Below are 18,390 nucleotides of genomic sequence, written 5' to 3'. Positions count from 1 at the left end.
CTCTGACCTGCAGATACGAACTCTTATACATATGACGATATTTTAATGATACTGAGGCCTCTTGGGGTTCAATATATGAGGGCAAGTGCCTGAGGAGAGACTGTCTGTATATTACTGAGCGTTAGGTTTGGGGCACTTTGCTCGCCTTTAGCTGATCTGACCCTCAGGGCATTGCTGTACGCAGCATCACAACTGATACTGTGACAAGGAACTCCAAAGATGGCGGCCAGGAAAAATTCTAAGACGTCGTCACTTAATAAACAACCCACGACTAACCTTTTCTTTAAATCTATCAGAGGGGATAAACCCGCAGACACCCCAGTGCAACAATCGGATGAGGAGGGAGAGGTGGAAGAAGGAGCTAAAGATAAAATGGAGGATTTACGGCCTCTCACCAGAGCAGATTTAGATAACCTGGTCTCCAAGCAGGACATTAATGTAAACTTTGAAAGAATGTTAGAGAAAATGGAAAACCTACAGAACTCTGTGACTAATAGCATAAAAGAATTAAAACAGGAAATAGTTGATCTGGGGTCACGAGTGAACTCCTTGGAAGAAAGTGGGGATACAATGGTGGAAGACCTGAATGCAGTAAGAGATCAAGTTACTACCCAACAATCAGAATTAGAAGATGTATACGATAAACTAGAGGACCTAGAGAATCGTAGCCGCAGATCCAACTTGCGGTTAAAAGGAGTTCCAGAATCAATAGGCCCTGGGGAGTTGAATGCGTATTTGCTCAATCTCTTCTTGAGTATTACAGGCTCAGGGGGAGACGACAGATTCCAAATGGAGAGGGCACATAGAGCCCTTCGGCCTAAGCCTAAGAGAGAAGAGCCTCCCAGAGATGTGATCATCAAGATGTTACGCTTCCAAGAAAAGGAGGAAATTCTTACAGCTGCGAGGAAGAACCCCACTTTTAAGTACCAGGGGAATGTCATTCAGTTTTATCAGGACCTCTGCCTGAGGACTCTACAAAGAAGGAGCTCTCTTCGACCACTTACTACCTTATTAAGGAAGAATCAAGTCCCATATCGGTGGGGCTTCCCTTTCGCTCTCCACATAACGTGGGACAACAGGACACTCTCTATAAAGGATCCCCAGGAGATTCCAGAAGCCTGCCGTAAGATGAAGATGGATCTACCGACTATGCTACAACAGGAAGTAACCACTGCTCCAACTAATCTGGAAGGCAGACCTCGCCAAAGACAATGGTCCAAGATACCGGAAAAGAAACGCAAGACTTGAACTTCATCATGACCACAGAGATCTCGTTTGAATAGAAGAGGGGTATTCCCTTTATTCTTGCATGAAAATAATATGACCGAAGCAGAAGGCTTCATTTTGAACTTTCAGGGCCCGCAAGGACTTAAACCAGGGGCCAGATAAGTATTTAACTGTTAAGTAAATGTTTTATATTCTAGAACATGTTCTTCCTGTTTGTTTGGGGTTGCAGAGGTGGAGGTGGGGGGGTTTTTGAACAAAGATAAATTGTTATAAAGTTTATTTCTGTTTTGACAGGTCTCAGTAGCCAGAAATGTCGACAAATTTGTTGTCTTTTGTTCCTTTTTTTTTTTTTTTTTTTTTTCTTGTCTGACTATAACCTATGTCTATGATATGAGTCATGCCATAACGAGTAAAAGATATGGTTAACTGCACCTAGGTATGCAATGAGTTTGAACTCAGTGAAGGTAACTAGAGTTTATGTTTATATGTTCAATTTTACTTGTTATTTCAGTTTTGTTTTTTTAACCCAGGTGTTTCCTTATAGACTTGGAGGAGAAAAGGGGAGGACGGTTCGAGGTGTTATAGAAACCCAGGTACCATGGATAAATGCGGGTGGAGGGGCTTGGGACGGTTCTGGCGGACCTTTTGGGAAAGTTCAGCTAGGGACATGGAGAAAGGAGATAGAGGGGACCAAAGATGACAGATAACATCAGACTAATATCCCATAACGTGAGGGGATTAAATTCGGATATTAAAAGGAGGACTGCAATGACACACTACCTGAAGTTAAAAGCTAACATTATATTTCTTCAAGAAACGCACTTTATATCTCAGACTGTCCCAAAATACTGGACGCAGCAGTTCCCACATCATTTTCACTCTACGACCGATTCTAAAAAGAGGGGGGTGACAATTCTATTACACAAATCTCTGGATTTCATATTAGATAGTGTAGCTAGGGATAAAGAGGGGAGGTTTGTGATAGTGAGAGGCACGATACAGAACACCAAAGTTACCCTTTGCAATGTATATGCACCCAACGAAACACAGAATGCATTTTTTGGAAACATTACGCAACATCTTACCCAGTGGTCACAAGACAGGATAATTTTGGCTGGGGATTTCAATGTATCTATGACCTCCTTTTCGGGGGAGGGACACGGGGGTCAGTCAAACAAGCAGCATCGCCATAATGCGATTGTTAAGTCCATCAGGGAATCACTGGGAGCGCACAACCTTATAGACTCATGGGAAGCGGTTGGGAACTCCACACACGACTACACATATTATTCACCAGCGCACAACTCATACTCCACTTTAGACTACATTTTTGTGAGCCAAATACTAACCCCTAACTTGATAGCATCAAGCACACAACCGTGTGTTTGGTCAGATCATACCCTAGTAATATTAGAACTCGCAGGCATATTGCATTTCGCACGGCCAAGATCATGGACATACAATCCAACGTTACTTAAGAACCCAGGAATATGTGATAGGATCAGAGTAGCAATGCAGGAATATTGGCAGCTAAATGTGGGGACAACGGGAAATCCACTGATGATTTGGGCAGCACATAAACCGGTCATGAGGGGTATACTTATTAAGGAGAAATCGATGGCGTTGAAGCAATCGACACAAATAGTGAGTAAACTTCAGAGGGAGGTGGAGACACTTGAGCAGGAGCACAGACGCACTCTATCGCGGGGGGTATATAAGTCCCTTCAGTCTAGGCGATCAGAATTGTCCATAATTTTAAAAGAGAATTCCATTCGCGCAGCTTTGAGGTTGAGGGCACACTACTATGTGTACGCGAACAAGCCAGATAAATATCTGGCCTACAAACTGAGGGAGAGAACCAAGTTCTTTGCAATCCCCTCCATCCAGAAACAGGGGGGGACTTCAACTTCAAACCCTCAGGAAATAGCCGAAACGTTTGCAAAATATTATGAGAATCTTTATGATGGGAAAAAGGTGGCTCCGGGGGACCTCACTCGGCAGACAAATGACCTTCTGGGGCAGGTCAATTTACCAGTGATTCGGGATACAGACCTTTCAACTCTTAATGCAGATATCTCAGCCATGGAAATATTAACAGTGATTAGAGACCTTAAGACGGGGAAAGCACCGGGCCCAGATGGACTAACGGGGGAATATTATAAGTTATTTAAAAAAGAGCTATTACCCCACTTGTTGACTTTTTGCAATAGTGTGCTGGCGGGAGGGGAGTTACCTCGAGATATGTTACAGGCTAAAATAGTGGTGATTCCTAAAATAGGGAAAAACTCAAAGCATTGTCAAAATTATAGACCTATTTCATTGATTAACACGGATCTCAACATTTTTACAAAAATAATGGCCAACAGACTTAAATTGATCCTGCCGTCACTAATCCATAGAGATCAAGTGGGTTTTATTATGGATAGAGAGGCCCCAGACAATGTGAGAAGAATCTTGACCCTGGTGGATTACTTAACACAGACCAAGACACCATCACTACTCTTATCACTTGACGCGGAAAAGGCGTTTGATAGGATAGACTGGTCCTTTAAGTTTAAAATATTAGATAGAATGGGTTTTAAGGGAGCTTTTATAAAGGCACTGTCAACCATATACTCACGGCCGACGGCGGTGGTGGGAGCTGCGGGATACATTTCAAGATCCATTGATATCTTAAACGGGACCCGTCAGGGATGTCCGCTCTCCCCGCTGCTGTTTGCCATTTGCATAGAACCACTAGCTGCGCTCATTAGACAGTCGGCGGATGTAACAGGGGTGCGGGTGGGTACCGAAGACTATAAACTGACGCTATTTGCAGATGATATCCTATTGACACTGACCAGACCTTTGACTTCTTTACCTAAACTGTATGATATTCTAGGGAAATTCTCAGAGATTTCGGGCTACAAGGTTAATTTGGACAAGTGTGAAGCTTTTCCGATATGTCTCCCGCCCCATACCAAAAAGTTGGTAGAGCTAAATTTTAATCTTACATGGGCAAAGACCCATATCACTTTCTTGGGGATTAAGATTAATAGCACCTTTTCAGAACTTTACAGACTAAATTATGTGCCTCTCTATAGAGTCATTAGGAAGGATTTAAATAGCTGGAGTAAGGGTAGATTTTCATGGTACGGGAGGTTGTCAGCAATAAAAATGAATGTCCTCCCTAGGGTTTTATACCTTTTTAGAGCTCTGCCGATTGGGGTCCCCCGGGCGGATTTAAATGCCCTGCAGGCGGATTTGTCACGGTTTTTGAGGGGGGTTGGGGGGGCAAGAATAGCATCACAGACACTGAAGCAACACAGACAGATAGGAGGAGTGGGAGTCCCAAACCTAGTGGACTACTATCAAGCCTCCAGGCTAGCACAATCGGTAATCATAGGGAAAAACTTTCAAGGAGTAATCTGGCCAAAGATAGAGGCGGATATGGAAGGTAGCGAGAGTCCGGCAGATATTTTATGGGAACCCACAGGAAACACAAAAAAGCTCACATATAGATCACCAGTGACACAAAACACAGTACATACCTGGCATAAGATAACACAACAGAAAGGACTACTTAACCCTCACTCACTACTACTACCCCTGAAATTCCTGTTGACTGCAGATCTTACAAAACTAGTGGGGAAATGGGAAAATAAAGGATTGTACAGAGTGGCAGACTATCTAGATAGAACAGCAATACTCTCATTTAACCAGATCAGAGACAAAATCCAACCATGCACATTAAATTGGTTTCTATACTTACAGATTTCATCAGCTATCTCTAAATATATGGCTTGTAGAATACGCCAACCCATGACTCCACTAGAAAGGATATGCAGCACACAATCCAGGGGGAAACATGTGATCTCTCAGATTTACTTGGCATTACAAGGGAAGAATGCCACCCTTAAGTCTCCCCTCATGGAGAGGTGGGAGAGAGATGTGGGGGAGGTAAAAGACAGGGCGACCTGGGAACAGATCTTATCAGAAAGTGGGAAGGGCATGCTCAGTGCAGATATGAAGGAGAACTGTTTGAAGGTGGCTTTTAGATGGTACCTTACGCCAGAACGAACAGCCCATATCCCATCCCTGAATAGTGCAGCTTGTTATAGAGGGTGCGGGGAGAGAGGGACATATAGGCACATGTGGTGGGACTGCTCACAAATACAACCGATATGGCAGAGTCTCTCGAGATTACTTAGTGACACTTTAGATGAAGATATTGAGCTCACGATAACTCAGGCACTTCTGCATGAAAGGGTAAGACCGTTAAATTCTGCACTCAACACCTTTATTAAGATTCTTTGTACTTGTGTACGTATATGCATAGCCAGACACTGGAAGGTGGGAGCACCAGGGTGGGCAGAAATACTGGATAAAATAAACGACACTTATACAATGTTAGAACTAGCAGCATGGGCACAAGGGAATACTGATCAGTTTCAGAAAATCTGGTTTTACTGGATTTTAAAGGACCACACTCGTCCACATACCAACCAGAGGAAAGAGGAGAGGGTGAGACTAGGAAGGTTGGAAAGCGGGGAGAGATTTGAGGACACCCATTAAGGTCTGACATATAGTATCTGGACATACCTGACACTTTTAGCAAAGTTATGACATTAAACTTTAATATATTTTGGTTAGACACCCAGAGGAAAAGGAAACACCTGGTGGGGGGAGGAAGGGGAAGTTAAATTTCAAGTTTATATTGTATGTATCTACAGGTGGTTATAGGTGGCGAGGTAGTCTTTATGTCTTTAGGAATGTTGGTTTGGCTTACCATATTATGTACTTATGCTGGAAAGAAGTATATACTTTAACCCACCTGTACTTGCTGTTCATGACTTGAATTATGTTTGTGAAAACTCAATAAAAATTATTTCAATTAAAAACAAAAACAAAAAAACCCCCCAAAGCTTGAGAGCAATAATTAATTAATCTCCAACTGGTCCCCTGGCAAAATTAGATGCAGTACTTAGAAGGCTTATTCGAAGAGTTAATTATCTGCCTTTTACATGTTTAAAGTTCCAATACATTTTTGGTCTAGGTGCTCTTTCACAGGCTGCCTGCCTATGGTTTAATATAGCACCAGGTGATTAACCAGCACAGTATCAAGTGTAGAGAGAAAAAAATATGGATTCCAGGATAAATCACTCTCACAATATCGCGTAAGGCAGAGTTCATCTAGCATGAAGGTTATCTACATCTGGCGGCGATTAGTACAAGATGCGGTTTGCGACCACACTACTACTACTCCAGCCAGAGCAGGGGTCCTGGGAGCATAGTGCAGTGTAGGTAAGCCTCTGGTGTGGGTGGCGTATTGATTGTCTGTATACTCCTTTTCCTTTCTGCCTCAGACGGATGCCCCTCCAGCAGAACCGTCGGATATACCCCCTCAAAATGTGTCTGACGCTCTTTGAAGTCCGAGCATCATGCTGAAAAAAGTGGTGTGGTGGAGGCCCTAGCCAGTGGGCTTCTAGCGGCTTGGGATTGCTTCCTTGTCCAATTTATCCAGACAAGCTGGACAGCGCCCAGTTAACTGCGCCTGGATCGACCGGTCTAAACAATCAGGCTTGCTGAACCGTAGCGGATGGGGGCCACGATATTCGGCCTAGAGACGCTGAAGATGCGCGTCAGACCAGCTCCGCCTACTCCGGAAGTCGCATAGTAACCATTCTACTGTAGTTGAACTCAGCAGTTTAATATCTCTGTCTGGTCAATTGGTTATATCAATTTTATTGAGGCATTTTGCTTATGGTGTGAGTATGAATGTATTTAGTTGCAGTTATATGCCTGGTTCTTTATCTCATTATAATAATTATTGGTGCTGATGAGTTCCATTTATACATGACCATAGCTTATATATCCATGTTATTGTTCCTTTTTTAGTGTATTCCACAATAACCCTTGTTAGTTCTTCATATAATTACCACTTCTATTCCATCTCATATATATGATAAATCCCAGTGTGTTTCAGTCGCACATGGTCTTGGAAGGAATAGTATGAGTTCTGTACTGGGTGGGCTTGATTAGGTATTCGTGTTAATTTGATTTGTCTTTATATATTTCAGTAGGACCTGGATGGATGGTCAATATGAATCGAATGAGTGCTCCTGGAAGCTCCAGTACACAAAGACGACGCTTGGCTCTTGGGATTGTTATTCTGCTTCTCGTTGATGTAATCTGGGTTGCTTCCTCTGAACTGACTTCAGTGAGTAATGGTCATTTATTTTTGTCCAGTGCTCTAACTGTTCATCCCATTCTTTGAATGAGCAGCAGTGCACTGTAAGGCTTCACATTTATAAGTACACTTAAAAAAATCATATTTATTTTTGGTTGCTCTGCTCATTGTCTATCAATCCAAGAAGATGGGTTTCAGATGACGGCTAACTTTTAGCTGTATCAGTCTGATCTTGATGTTTTAACTCCTCCAACACTCATCAATAGTTACTAATTCCTTGTTTTGTTTTTGTTTTTTGTTAAAATGATTTTTATTAAGTTTCAAAAAAGAAAATAACAATATGAAAAGAATAAGCCATCACAAATGTCAGTACACAGTAATGAAAGGTTTTTTTTAAAGGTGATTCAACAGTTATCTTTAGTTTTATGCATAACTGGATATTTATTTGTGTTCTTGTACAATTGCCCATGGTGCTTTGATGTGCTTTATGCACAGAAGAGATACTGATGTAGCAGTTCCTGCACCATAGCCTTGTGCTTTTTCATCTCCTAAGTGCATTGCACAACTTTTGCCTTTATTCATATATCCAAATTTATTGAGGCCACAAGGTTTTAATTTAATTTTATATCCTATTTTACACAATGGGTAGCAATGAAACCAAACTCCAAGACACTATTCAATTGATTCACTACAATCAGGGATGCACCGAAATTACGGCCGCAGAAAGTTTCGGCCGAAAATTGCATTTTTTGTTATTTCGGTTTTCGTTTTTTTTGCCTTTTATTTTCGGTAAAATTATTGTGTAACATATTTCAAATTTGATGCCAGCCTAGAGCTGCTGTTTAAGTTCATTACTTGACTTACTGTTTTGCATATAATAATAGTTATCTAGGACTATACTTTATTTTGATAATTGGTAACAAAACAAAAACGGTTAAATCTGATTCTGTTACACAGAACTAAATAAAGAATAATACTAGCAATGCACCAACATTTGGGCCGCCGAAAATGTGCAATTCCAATTTCGGCCCAAAGAGGACCAAAATGGCTAAAAATGTACAGCCCTCCCCTGTTCTATTGAGTTACATGTATATCCTTAGCATAAGGTGAGCAGCACAGCACTGGCATGGTACACAGCGCACACACATAAGTACCATGACATGATGATATTTGAAACCAGCAGAGCTCTTTTTTTTGTGAAGGAAACCAAAGTTCTGAATAGTAAATACAGTAATCAAAGGAGGATATGTAACATGTTTATAAACACTTGATATTATCAGACACAGCCCTAAGCACACACAGTGAATGTCTATAAGCCTTATATACAGTGCTCATACATCAGCCTCTTGTGCGTAGACATTCTATTCGCCTGAGGCAAATATGCGTGCACACTATATATGCATAAGCCCCAAGCTTGCACACAGTTGGTACAAATTAACACCCACCAGACAGTGTATCCAAAAAAGCACAGTAACTTTCTATAACCACCTTCCACATAAGGATGTAGCTAAGTCCGGTGGTCCTGGTGATAGGCAGACTCCATTTGGGGCTCCGGACATATAATCCGACTGGTCAGTGTGAGACCCGAACCAGGAACTAGGCGGAAATACGATGAGAGACAATCAGGTGCAGCCACGCCCATCGCACGGATAACTACACCCAAAAACAAAACACATGTCCACCTCGTATTGTTGTCTGGCTATAACCACGCTCTCCCTTTATAGAGCTCCAGTTTCACTGCAGATAACGCCCTACGGTACAAGTGACCACGTCCATTTGTTGGAGCTGTCCAGCCTACAAGCTCTCTCAGCTACACACACACACACACACACACACACACACACACACTGTAGTTAAAAAAGAAAAAAACAATTTCGGTTTCGGTTTTCGGCCAGGGGCATCCTGAATTTTCGGTATCGGTTTCGGTCCAGAATTTTCATTTCGGTGCATCCCTAATCACTACAATCTCTTTGTTAAAGGGACACTAAACCCACATTTTTCTTTCATGATTCAGATAGAGCATGCAATTTTAAGCAACTTTCTAATTTACTCCTATTATCAATTTTTATCCGTTCTCTTGCTATCTTTATTTAACCCTTTGAGTGCTAAGATGAATTCTATATTTTTCAGTTTTTTACTATTTAAAAAAACCTTTTTTTATTACTTTTTTATTCCCCCCCCCAGATCCCCAAGACTTATACCATTGGAAAGGTTAGGCGATTACCTTTCAAATGGTAGGTCTTGGGGGTCTGTAGCTGCATAGATCCCTGAGATACAGGTTTCTAAGCAGCATGCCCCCTTTCCCTATACTTTGTATGGACAATTTTAAATAAAATTGCGCAGTGACGTCATCACGTCATTGCGTGTGACGTCACCACACGTAACGGGAAGCCCCATCGATGCCTGTCACTATGCAGGCACGATCGCCGGGGTAGGAGCTGGTGGGGGCCCCCAGATTGGAAAAAAGTAGTTGAGTGCTAATGACGGCTCTGAGCCGTTATTAGCACTCAAGGGGTTAAAAAGCAGGAATGTGATGCATAGAAGCCGAACCATTTTTGGTTGAGAACCTGGGTTATGCTTGCTTATTGGTGGGTAAATGTAAGCCTCCAATAAGCAAGCGCTATCCATGGTGCTGAACCTAAAATGGGCTGCTAAGATTTACATTCCTGCTTTTAAAATAAAGATAGCAAGAGAACAAAGGAAAATTGATAATAGGAGTAAATTAGAAAGTTGCTTAAAATTTCATGCTCTATCTGAATCATGAAAGAAAAAAAATGTGGTTCAGTGTTGCAACATGTGTTATGCTTTATGTGTTGTATCCTTTTTCAGTTTGTATTTCATACGGATGTCATGCATCTGGATATTTTGTGAAAGTCAGGAATGTCTTTACATATTTTGTGAGTCAAGAAGGGTTACATAATTAAACAGACACCTTACTTATTATTTTCCATCATGTGTATGAAACAACAACCGTTAGACATATTACATTTATTTTTGTGTGTAAGGGTTAAAGGGACAGTCTACACCAGAATTGTTATTGTTTTAAAAGATAGTTAATCCCTATATTACCCATTCCCCAGTTTTGCATAACCAACACAGTTATATTAATACACTTTTAACCTCTGTGATTATCTTGTATCTAAGCCTCTGCAAACTGCCCCTTTGTTTCAGTTCTTTTGACAGACTTGCAGTTTAGCCAATCAGTGCCTGCTCCCAGATAACTTCACGTGCATGAGCACAGTGTTATCTATATGAAAAACATGAACTAACACCCTCTAGTGGTGAAAAACTGTTAAAATGCATTCTGAAAAGAGGTGGCCTTCAAGGTCTAAGAAATTAGCATATGAACCTCCTAGGTTAAGCTTTCAACTAAAAATACCAAGAGAACAAAGCAAATTTGGTGCTAAACATAAATTGGAAAATTGTTTAAAATTACGTGCCCTATCTGAATCATGAAAGTTTATTTTGGTCTAGACTGTCCCTTTAAGTAAAAGTATAAAGTGTAAGTTTGATTAGTAAGTAGGATATACTTAGACTTTTCCCAAGCATTCTTGAAGTAACACACAGTGTTTGTCTTTACCACCTGTAATGTAAGTTTTTTACATGAATCAATGACCCATTCTGTAAAGAAATGCTTCTGCAACTTACTCCTGAGCCTACTAACCTTAAACTTAAGATTATAAAACCATGTCCTGGTGTTGCTCTTTTTGTGAAAAATACTTCTAGCCTCAGCTTTTCTAATTGCGTGAAAGTCAAAATGAAATCTTCATGATTCCGATAGAGCATTTAATTGTAAGAGGCTTCTCAATTTACTTCTAGCCTCACATTTTCTTGATTCTCTTGTTATAGTTTGTTGATAACTCACCTCGAGAGCAGCAATACACTACTGAGAGGTAGCTGAACACATCTGGTGATCCAATGACAAGAAGTATATGTGTGTAGCCACCAATGAGAAGCTAGTTCAGAGTAGTGTATTGCTGGTCCTGTGCCTACTGAGGTATGATTTTGAACAAGGGATGCAAAAAGAACTAAGGAAGTTTGATAATTCAAATTAAGTCTTAAAATTGTATGTTCTATCTGAATCATGAAAGTTTCCTTATTACTTTTATGTCCCTTTAACACTTTTAGTACGGATAACATCCACATGTCATCATTCCGGGGGGAGGGGGAGCTACTTTTGGAGCTAATCACTACTTTCAGAACATAAGGGAGCAGGGGTGGTCCACTGGTGTGTGTCTAAAAGACATTGAGACCCCCAAAACCCCTTATTATGGACTCTATAAGCCCCTTTTTTAAAATAAAGCCACTATATACGTTTTAACACCCAGGTTATCACTGTGGTAATAGCGATCACCTGGCGTGAATAAATGTACTGTACATTTATTTGAATAGAGGCTCACAGGAGCCGCCAGGTGCACAGCAAAGTTAAAGAACTACCCAAAGACCCTAATTTATAATAGGATAAACCCTTCTTTTGGCTAGAGACTTTAGAAAAAACACACACATACAATTGTTTACATACTTATTATATATATAATATACAGTTGTATGCAAAAGTTTAGGCACCCTGACAATTTCCATGATTCTCATTTATAAATAATTGGGTGTTTGGATCAGCAATTTCATTTCAATCTATCACATAACTGAAGGACACAGTAATATTTCAGTAGTGAAATGAGGTTTATTGGATTAACAGAAAATGTGCAATATGCATCAAAACGAAATTAGACAGGTGCATTATTTCGGGCACCCTTGTCATTTTGTTGATTTGAATACCTGTAACTACCTAGCACTGATTAATTGGAACACACAATTGGTTTGGTGAGCCCATTAAGCCTTGAACATCATAGACAGGTGCATCCAATCACGAGAAAAGGTATTTAAGGTAGCCAATTGCAAGTTGTTGTTCTCTTTGACTCTCCTCTGAAGAATGGCAACATGGGGGCCTCAAAACAACTCTCAAATGACCTGAAAACAAAGATTGTTCAATATTATAGTTTAGGGAAAGGCTACAAAAAGCTATTGCAGAGATTTAAGCTGTCAGTGTCCACTGTGAGGAACATAGCGAGGAAATGGAAGACCACAGGCACAGTTCTTGTTAAGGCCAAGTAAAATATCGGAGAGGCAAAGGATGGTGAGAACGATCAAAAACAGCCCTCAGACCACCTCCAAATGACCTACAACATCATCTTGCTGCAGATGGTGTCACTGTGCATCGTTCAGCAATTCAGTGCACTTTGCACAAGGAGAAGCTGTATGGGAGTGTGATGCGGAAGAAGCCTTTTCTGCACACACGCCACAAACAGAGTCACTTGAGGTATGCAAATGCACATTTGGACAAGCCAGCTTCATTTTGGAAGAAGGTTCTGTGGACTGATGAAACAAAGATTGAGTTATTTGGTCATAACAAGGGGCGTTATGCATGGCGGCATACTTGCTACCCACAGTAAAATTTGGTGGATGTTTCATCATGCTGTGGGGCTGTGTGGCCAGTGCCGGTACTGGGAATCTTGTTAAAGTTGAGGGTTGCAGGGATTCCACTCAATATCAGCAGAGACTTGAGAATAATGTTGAGGAATCAGTCACAAAGTTGAAGTTACGCCGGGGCTGGATATTTCAACAAGACAATGACCCAAAACTCTGCTTAAAATCTACTCTAGCATTTATGCAGAGGAACAAGTACAATGTTCTGAAATGGCCATCCTAGTTCCCAGACCTGAAAATCTGTGGGGTGATTTGAAGTGGGCTGTCCATGCTCGGCAACCATCAAACCTAATTGAACTGGAGATGTTTTGCAAGGAGGAATGGTCCAAAATACCTTCATCCAGAATGCAGAAACTCATTACAGGCTTTAGGAAGCATCTAGAGGCTGTTATTTCTGCTAAAGGAGGCTCTACTAAATATTGATGCAATATTTCTGTTGGGGTGCCCAAATTTATGCACCTGTCTAATTTCGTTTTGATGCATATTGCACATTTTCTGTTAATCCAATAAACCTCATTTCACTACTGAAATATTACTGTGTCCTTCAGTTATTTGATAGATCAAAATGAAATTGCTGATCCAAACACCCAATTATTTATAATTGGAAATCATGGAAATTGTTACTTGGCATGCTTAACAAGATGTGTAAGGAGAAAGCAAAATAGGGTTACTTTCATTCATCAATATCTTCTAAATAGCATATTTTTGATAAACAAACTACTTTTTATTTTTTTATACCCTCGGTCGTTCCTTTGTCCACAAAGCACTGGCTTTTATTCTTTGTATCGACAAATCAGTGTTTATCCTATCCTAGCGTGCCTCCTTGGGCGTCCATCGAGTCAGTAACAGGGCCCATGTTTTTTTTCTCCAAGCAATTCTTAACCGTGGGCATTGTTACTGACTCAATGGACGCCAAAGGGGGCACGCTAGGATTGGATAAACACTGATTTGTCATTATAACCAATAAAAGCCAGTGCTTTACGGAACTGCAGAGGATATAAAAAATAAAAGTAGTTTAATTTAAAAAAAAAAAAAAAAATGCGATTTGGAAGATATTGATGAATGAAAGATACTCTATTTTGCTTTCTTCTTACACATCCCATTAAGCATATCAAGTAACGTAACAATAATAATATTAGTACATATTTCAACAAGGTAACATTGAGATCATAAGAAAATCACATAGTTAAAGTGATTTTTTAAATAAATGTAAGTGAAGTGTCTGACCGTTTTAAATAATTTTTCAATAAATTTAGTATGAATGGCATGTGAGTATGTGATGGAATTCAAATGATAAAACGGCACTAAAAACAATTATATAAATAAGGCTACGACAATCTTTTTCTGTGTAAGAACTACTTGCATTATAGTATAAATACAATACACTGGAGCCTGGATTCTAAATGTAACTAAAAGAACTGTTATTCAAGCGTAGATTTTAAATTTACAGCATCGCTTATTAAAACAAAATAAGGCAATCAAACAGATAAATGCCGGCAGTACACTAATCTCATAGAGCTTAAGAGACCTTATAACCCATATAGTCAGCTCTTATATAATAACAAATAAACAGTTAGCCCACTCCAACTCTCCATCTGAAATTATCCACCCAAAAATAAGCAGGTACTGAGAAAGGCCTTCTGTTCTGCCAGCGTCCACCTAGCAAGGTAAACATATATATATCTCTCCTATCACCTCTTCACTGAGGTAGGTCCCCCAAGTCAAACTGCAGCACTCTCATCAATGATGCAGTCTGTCACTCAGGATCAAAATTGCATGTTGCCTCCCATTTGCAGCAGTCCATGCGGGAGTCAGCTGCACCTCTAATGACTGAGGACTATTGTACAAAAGGAGTCTCCTTCATCTAGGGCCACTCTGCAAGAAATGTGCCTTTCATCTGTGAGGTTGAGGCAAAGTAGGTATACAGATCAGGGCTTAGCGAGCTCCCTATCCCACTCTGGGACTTAGCTGGTGACTCTGATATTGTTGAGGTAGGTGCTTGAATACTGCTTAGTGGTATACTACTCTGTGAATCCTCTATCATCTCTAAATCCATTAAACTACCTTCCACTGCATCCTATGCTCGCAACTGTTGGATACGATTGTCAAACCTCTCACTGACTTTCTTTTTGTATTTCTCTAGAATAAGAAACTGCATAAAATACTTTCATATCCATTTCCAAATACTAGATGTGGTTCACTTCACTCCCTCTGTAATAGCCAGAGTATTCTGGGTGGGGTGAGGGTAAAGATAGGCCAGGATCCTTTCTGAACTGTCGCTGAGGCCCAATCATTCCGTTACTTGGGGATGAGGTTAAAGTCAAAGACTTAGATCAGTTGTATCAAGATATTAAATGCAGTCCAAATCCAAAAATATTACTGATGGATGATATCTCAAATTGCAAATAAACAGCGGATTTATCAACTGCATGAGCTCAGCCTCTAAGTAGGTCGATCTTGGTCACCACCCAGAAACGTTCTCCAAGTGTTTTTTTGTTTTTTTTTCTAAACCATGTACCATTTTAGTAGCCATCACAGCCAGTGGTATCAAGGACTATATCAATTTAAAGGCCATATTTTTTGTCCTTTCTTACCTCTTTGACACATTATCACGATGTGTAATGTCCTGGGTTTTTTAAATGGTGTGTTATTTTTTTATTTTTTTTTTAAATAAAAGTTATGTTTTAACCCTTTCTGGTAACCCCTGCCATAGAACAAGCTATTATGCTATTGTTCGTTCCCAGGTTGAGCGCTTCTCTCTTTTTATTTATGCAAATTATGACACTTGGGGAAGTCTCCCTAAGTGTGATGCGGGAATCCAGACGTGGACCCGTTGCTCAGTGTGCCTAGAGGGATATGGCTGCACCTCACTGACGAGGCCCACAATAGGCCGAAACGTACGTCTGGGGTTTTGCCATTTCTCTCGTTCAGAGAGGGATTGCCTGGTATTTCGGTGCTGGATTGTACTGTGAAGTCAGGATCAGACTGATATGCTACAGGAAAGTTCTTCTCTGTGAAAGGCACATATTGAGCAAAAATAGGCTGCTTCTAGGGTGGTAACTAGCCATAGAACAAGCTATTATGCTATTGTTCGTTCCCAGGTTGAGCGCTTCTCTCTTTTTTTATTTATGCAAATTATGACACTTGGGGAAGTCTCCCTAAGTGTGATGCGGGAATCCAGATGTGGAACCGTTGCTCATTGTGCCTAGAGGGATATGGCTGTACCTCACTGACAAGGCCCACAATAGGCCGAAACGTACGTCTGGGGTTTTGCCATTTCTCTCGTTCAGAGATGGTGTTAGGTCAGAGATACTTTGTTGGAGTAAACAATACATTTTGTGAATCACAACTGCTGAGAGTATATTTTGTTGCAAGGTTTAAACTGGGTAAAAACATGAATTAATAAATAAAGGAATGTCAGAACCCAAGTATAAACTTAACATATTCTTATATGGTAATATAGGTTAAGGTGTTTCTATGGCTGTCACATGTAAATAAATACTGAATATACAGCAGAAAGACCGTGAAAACTACCAGAGGGTATATAGTGTTAACACAAGAAGATATCATAGGGTGGCGAGTTCTAAGCCACAATAATTATAACAGGTGCACATGTAAACTACAATAGAACAAGATACTGAGGAGCTGTACCAGCAAATAACAAAGCTTAAGGGTAATGTAAGTACCTGGAGAGTAAGCAAAAGTCTCGGCAAGCAGGAGAGAGAGCTTACGGCTTGAGGCGGAGAGCAAGGCAGATGAGAGCAGCAGCGCTGGAGCCGACAAGTTGGCGTGTGACGTCACCGCTCCACGATGCAGGGGAGATGAATCAGCTGATCGGAGCTAGATGGCTGCAGCGGCAGAACAAACACTTGATCCGACTTTAAGTGAGAGTGGTTAGGTAAATCAGAAGAACGTGTAAGCAGTCCAGGATATAAGAGCAGAACTTGACTCCCAAAATAGAAACAAAAAACTTTAGCTCAGGTTGTAACACTATAGGAAAAAGTGTAACAATATTAAGCAATGTGGAGAGAAGGGAGGTGGCTTAAATAGCGTAGCATGGGCAGTGGTTAGGCAATTAAAGGTATAGTGTAATGTGATACAAAAGTAACAATGTTAGTTCCAGGCAAATGGAATCATGACAGGATTCTCCCCCCAATGAGCCACTCCGTGGGTCAAGGGTGAGGACGGTCCGGATTCCTCTGATGGAAGCGGGAGATGAGTCTGGGGGCTGATATATTAGCAGCAGGTTCCCAGGAATCGTGTTCCGTAGTGTAGCCTTTCCAACTTATCAGGTACTGTAGGGTACCCTGAAACATTCTGGAATCAAGAATAGATTGAACCTCATACTCAACGTTGGGATCGATGGTGACGGGAGGTATATGTTGTTTTGAAGTAGAATCTCGTACACTCCGGTATGGTTTCACCAGGGAAACATGAAAGTAGGGTGTATTTTGAGAGTACTGGGTAATTGTAAATGAACAGCGTTATCATTTATGATCTTGATTATTGGGAACGGACCAATAAATAAAGGTGAAAGTTTCTTACTAGGAGTATTGAGATGCAGGTTTTTGGTTGACAACCAAACTAAATCTCCAAGAGAGTAATGTGGTGGAGCAATCCTCCTCAAGTCATAATGTTTTTGTTTGGTTTTTGCTTCTTCAATAGCAGAGCTCACTTTCGCAAAATTGGAAGCTATGGAACTTGAGAGATCACTGATATGTGGTGAAGAACTGATTTGAGGCAGTAGTTGAAAAGTCGGATGGAAACCGTAATTGATAAAAAACGGAGTCTGATTGGTTGTGGAGTGAACAGTGTTGTTAAATGTAAATTCAGCATACGGGAGGAGTTGAGACCAAGAGTCTTGATTAAAATGACAGTAACTTCTTAGGAATTGTTCAATGCTCTGGTTAGACCTCTCGGTCTGACCATTAGTCTGAGGGTGGTAAGAGGTTGAGTCGTTTGTCAATATTGAAGATTTTGCAGAATTCTGTCCAGAGAGAACTAGTGAACTGAGAGCCACGGTCCGTGAGGAGTTGTCGTGGGAGTCCATAAAGTCTGACATGTATTAGAGGCAAATGTATAGTTTCAGCAGCAGTAGGGAGCTTGCGGTAAGGTATCAGATGTAGCATTTTACTGAAAAGATCAACCACAACTAGGATTGTTGTGTTATTACAGGATTTTGGGAGATCAACTATATAGTCTAAGGCTATGTCTGCCCAGGGTCGTGTTGGAGTGGGAAGAGGCATGAGCAACCCATAGGGGCGATGTTTTGATCTTTTAGTGGTGGCACAAACTGAACAACTGTTGATGTACTTTATTATGTCTGTAGTCATTTCAGGCCACCAATAGGATCTTTTAATGAGTTCCTGAGCCTTATGGATTCCGGTGTGTCCAGCGAATAAGGATTCGTGGGCTGAATGTAATAACAAATCTCTGAGAGATGGAGGTACATATATTTTCTCGCCAAAGTAGTACAAGGAGTCCTGCTTTAACTGTAGCTGTTGAAGGGG

At 40.8% G+C, this 18,390-nt stretch overlaps 1 protein-coding gene across 3 annotated transcripts in view; it reads left to right on the top strand.

Moving 5' to 3' along the window:
* The window catches only part of SLC35F5 (solute carrier family 35 member F5), a 286,304-nt gene that overhangs the window by 16,673 nt on the left and 251,241 nt on the right, over nt 1-18,390 (top strand). For 2 of the 3 annotated variants that reach the window (XM_053698004.1, XM_053698002.1), the window contains exon 2: nt 7,287-7,426. In XM_053698004.1, the coding sequence (XP_053553979.1) occupies nt 7,301-7,426 (126 nt within the window). In that variant the 5' untranslated portion in view covers nt 7,287-7,300. The remainder of the gene's footprint in view (nt 1-7,286; nt 7,427-18,390) is intronic. The other variant, XM_053698003.1, reaches the window with a different exon arrangement.

Source organism: Bombina bombina, chromosome 1 (assembly GCF_027579735.1).
Source record: "Bombina bombina isolate aBomBom1 chromosome 1, aBomBom1.pri, whole genome shotgun sequence".
NCBI lineage: Eukaryota > Metazoa > Chordata > Amphibia > Anura > Bombinatoridae > Bombina > Bombina bombina.
This window is presented reverse-complemented; position numbering and strand designations above follow the sequence as displayed.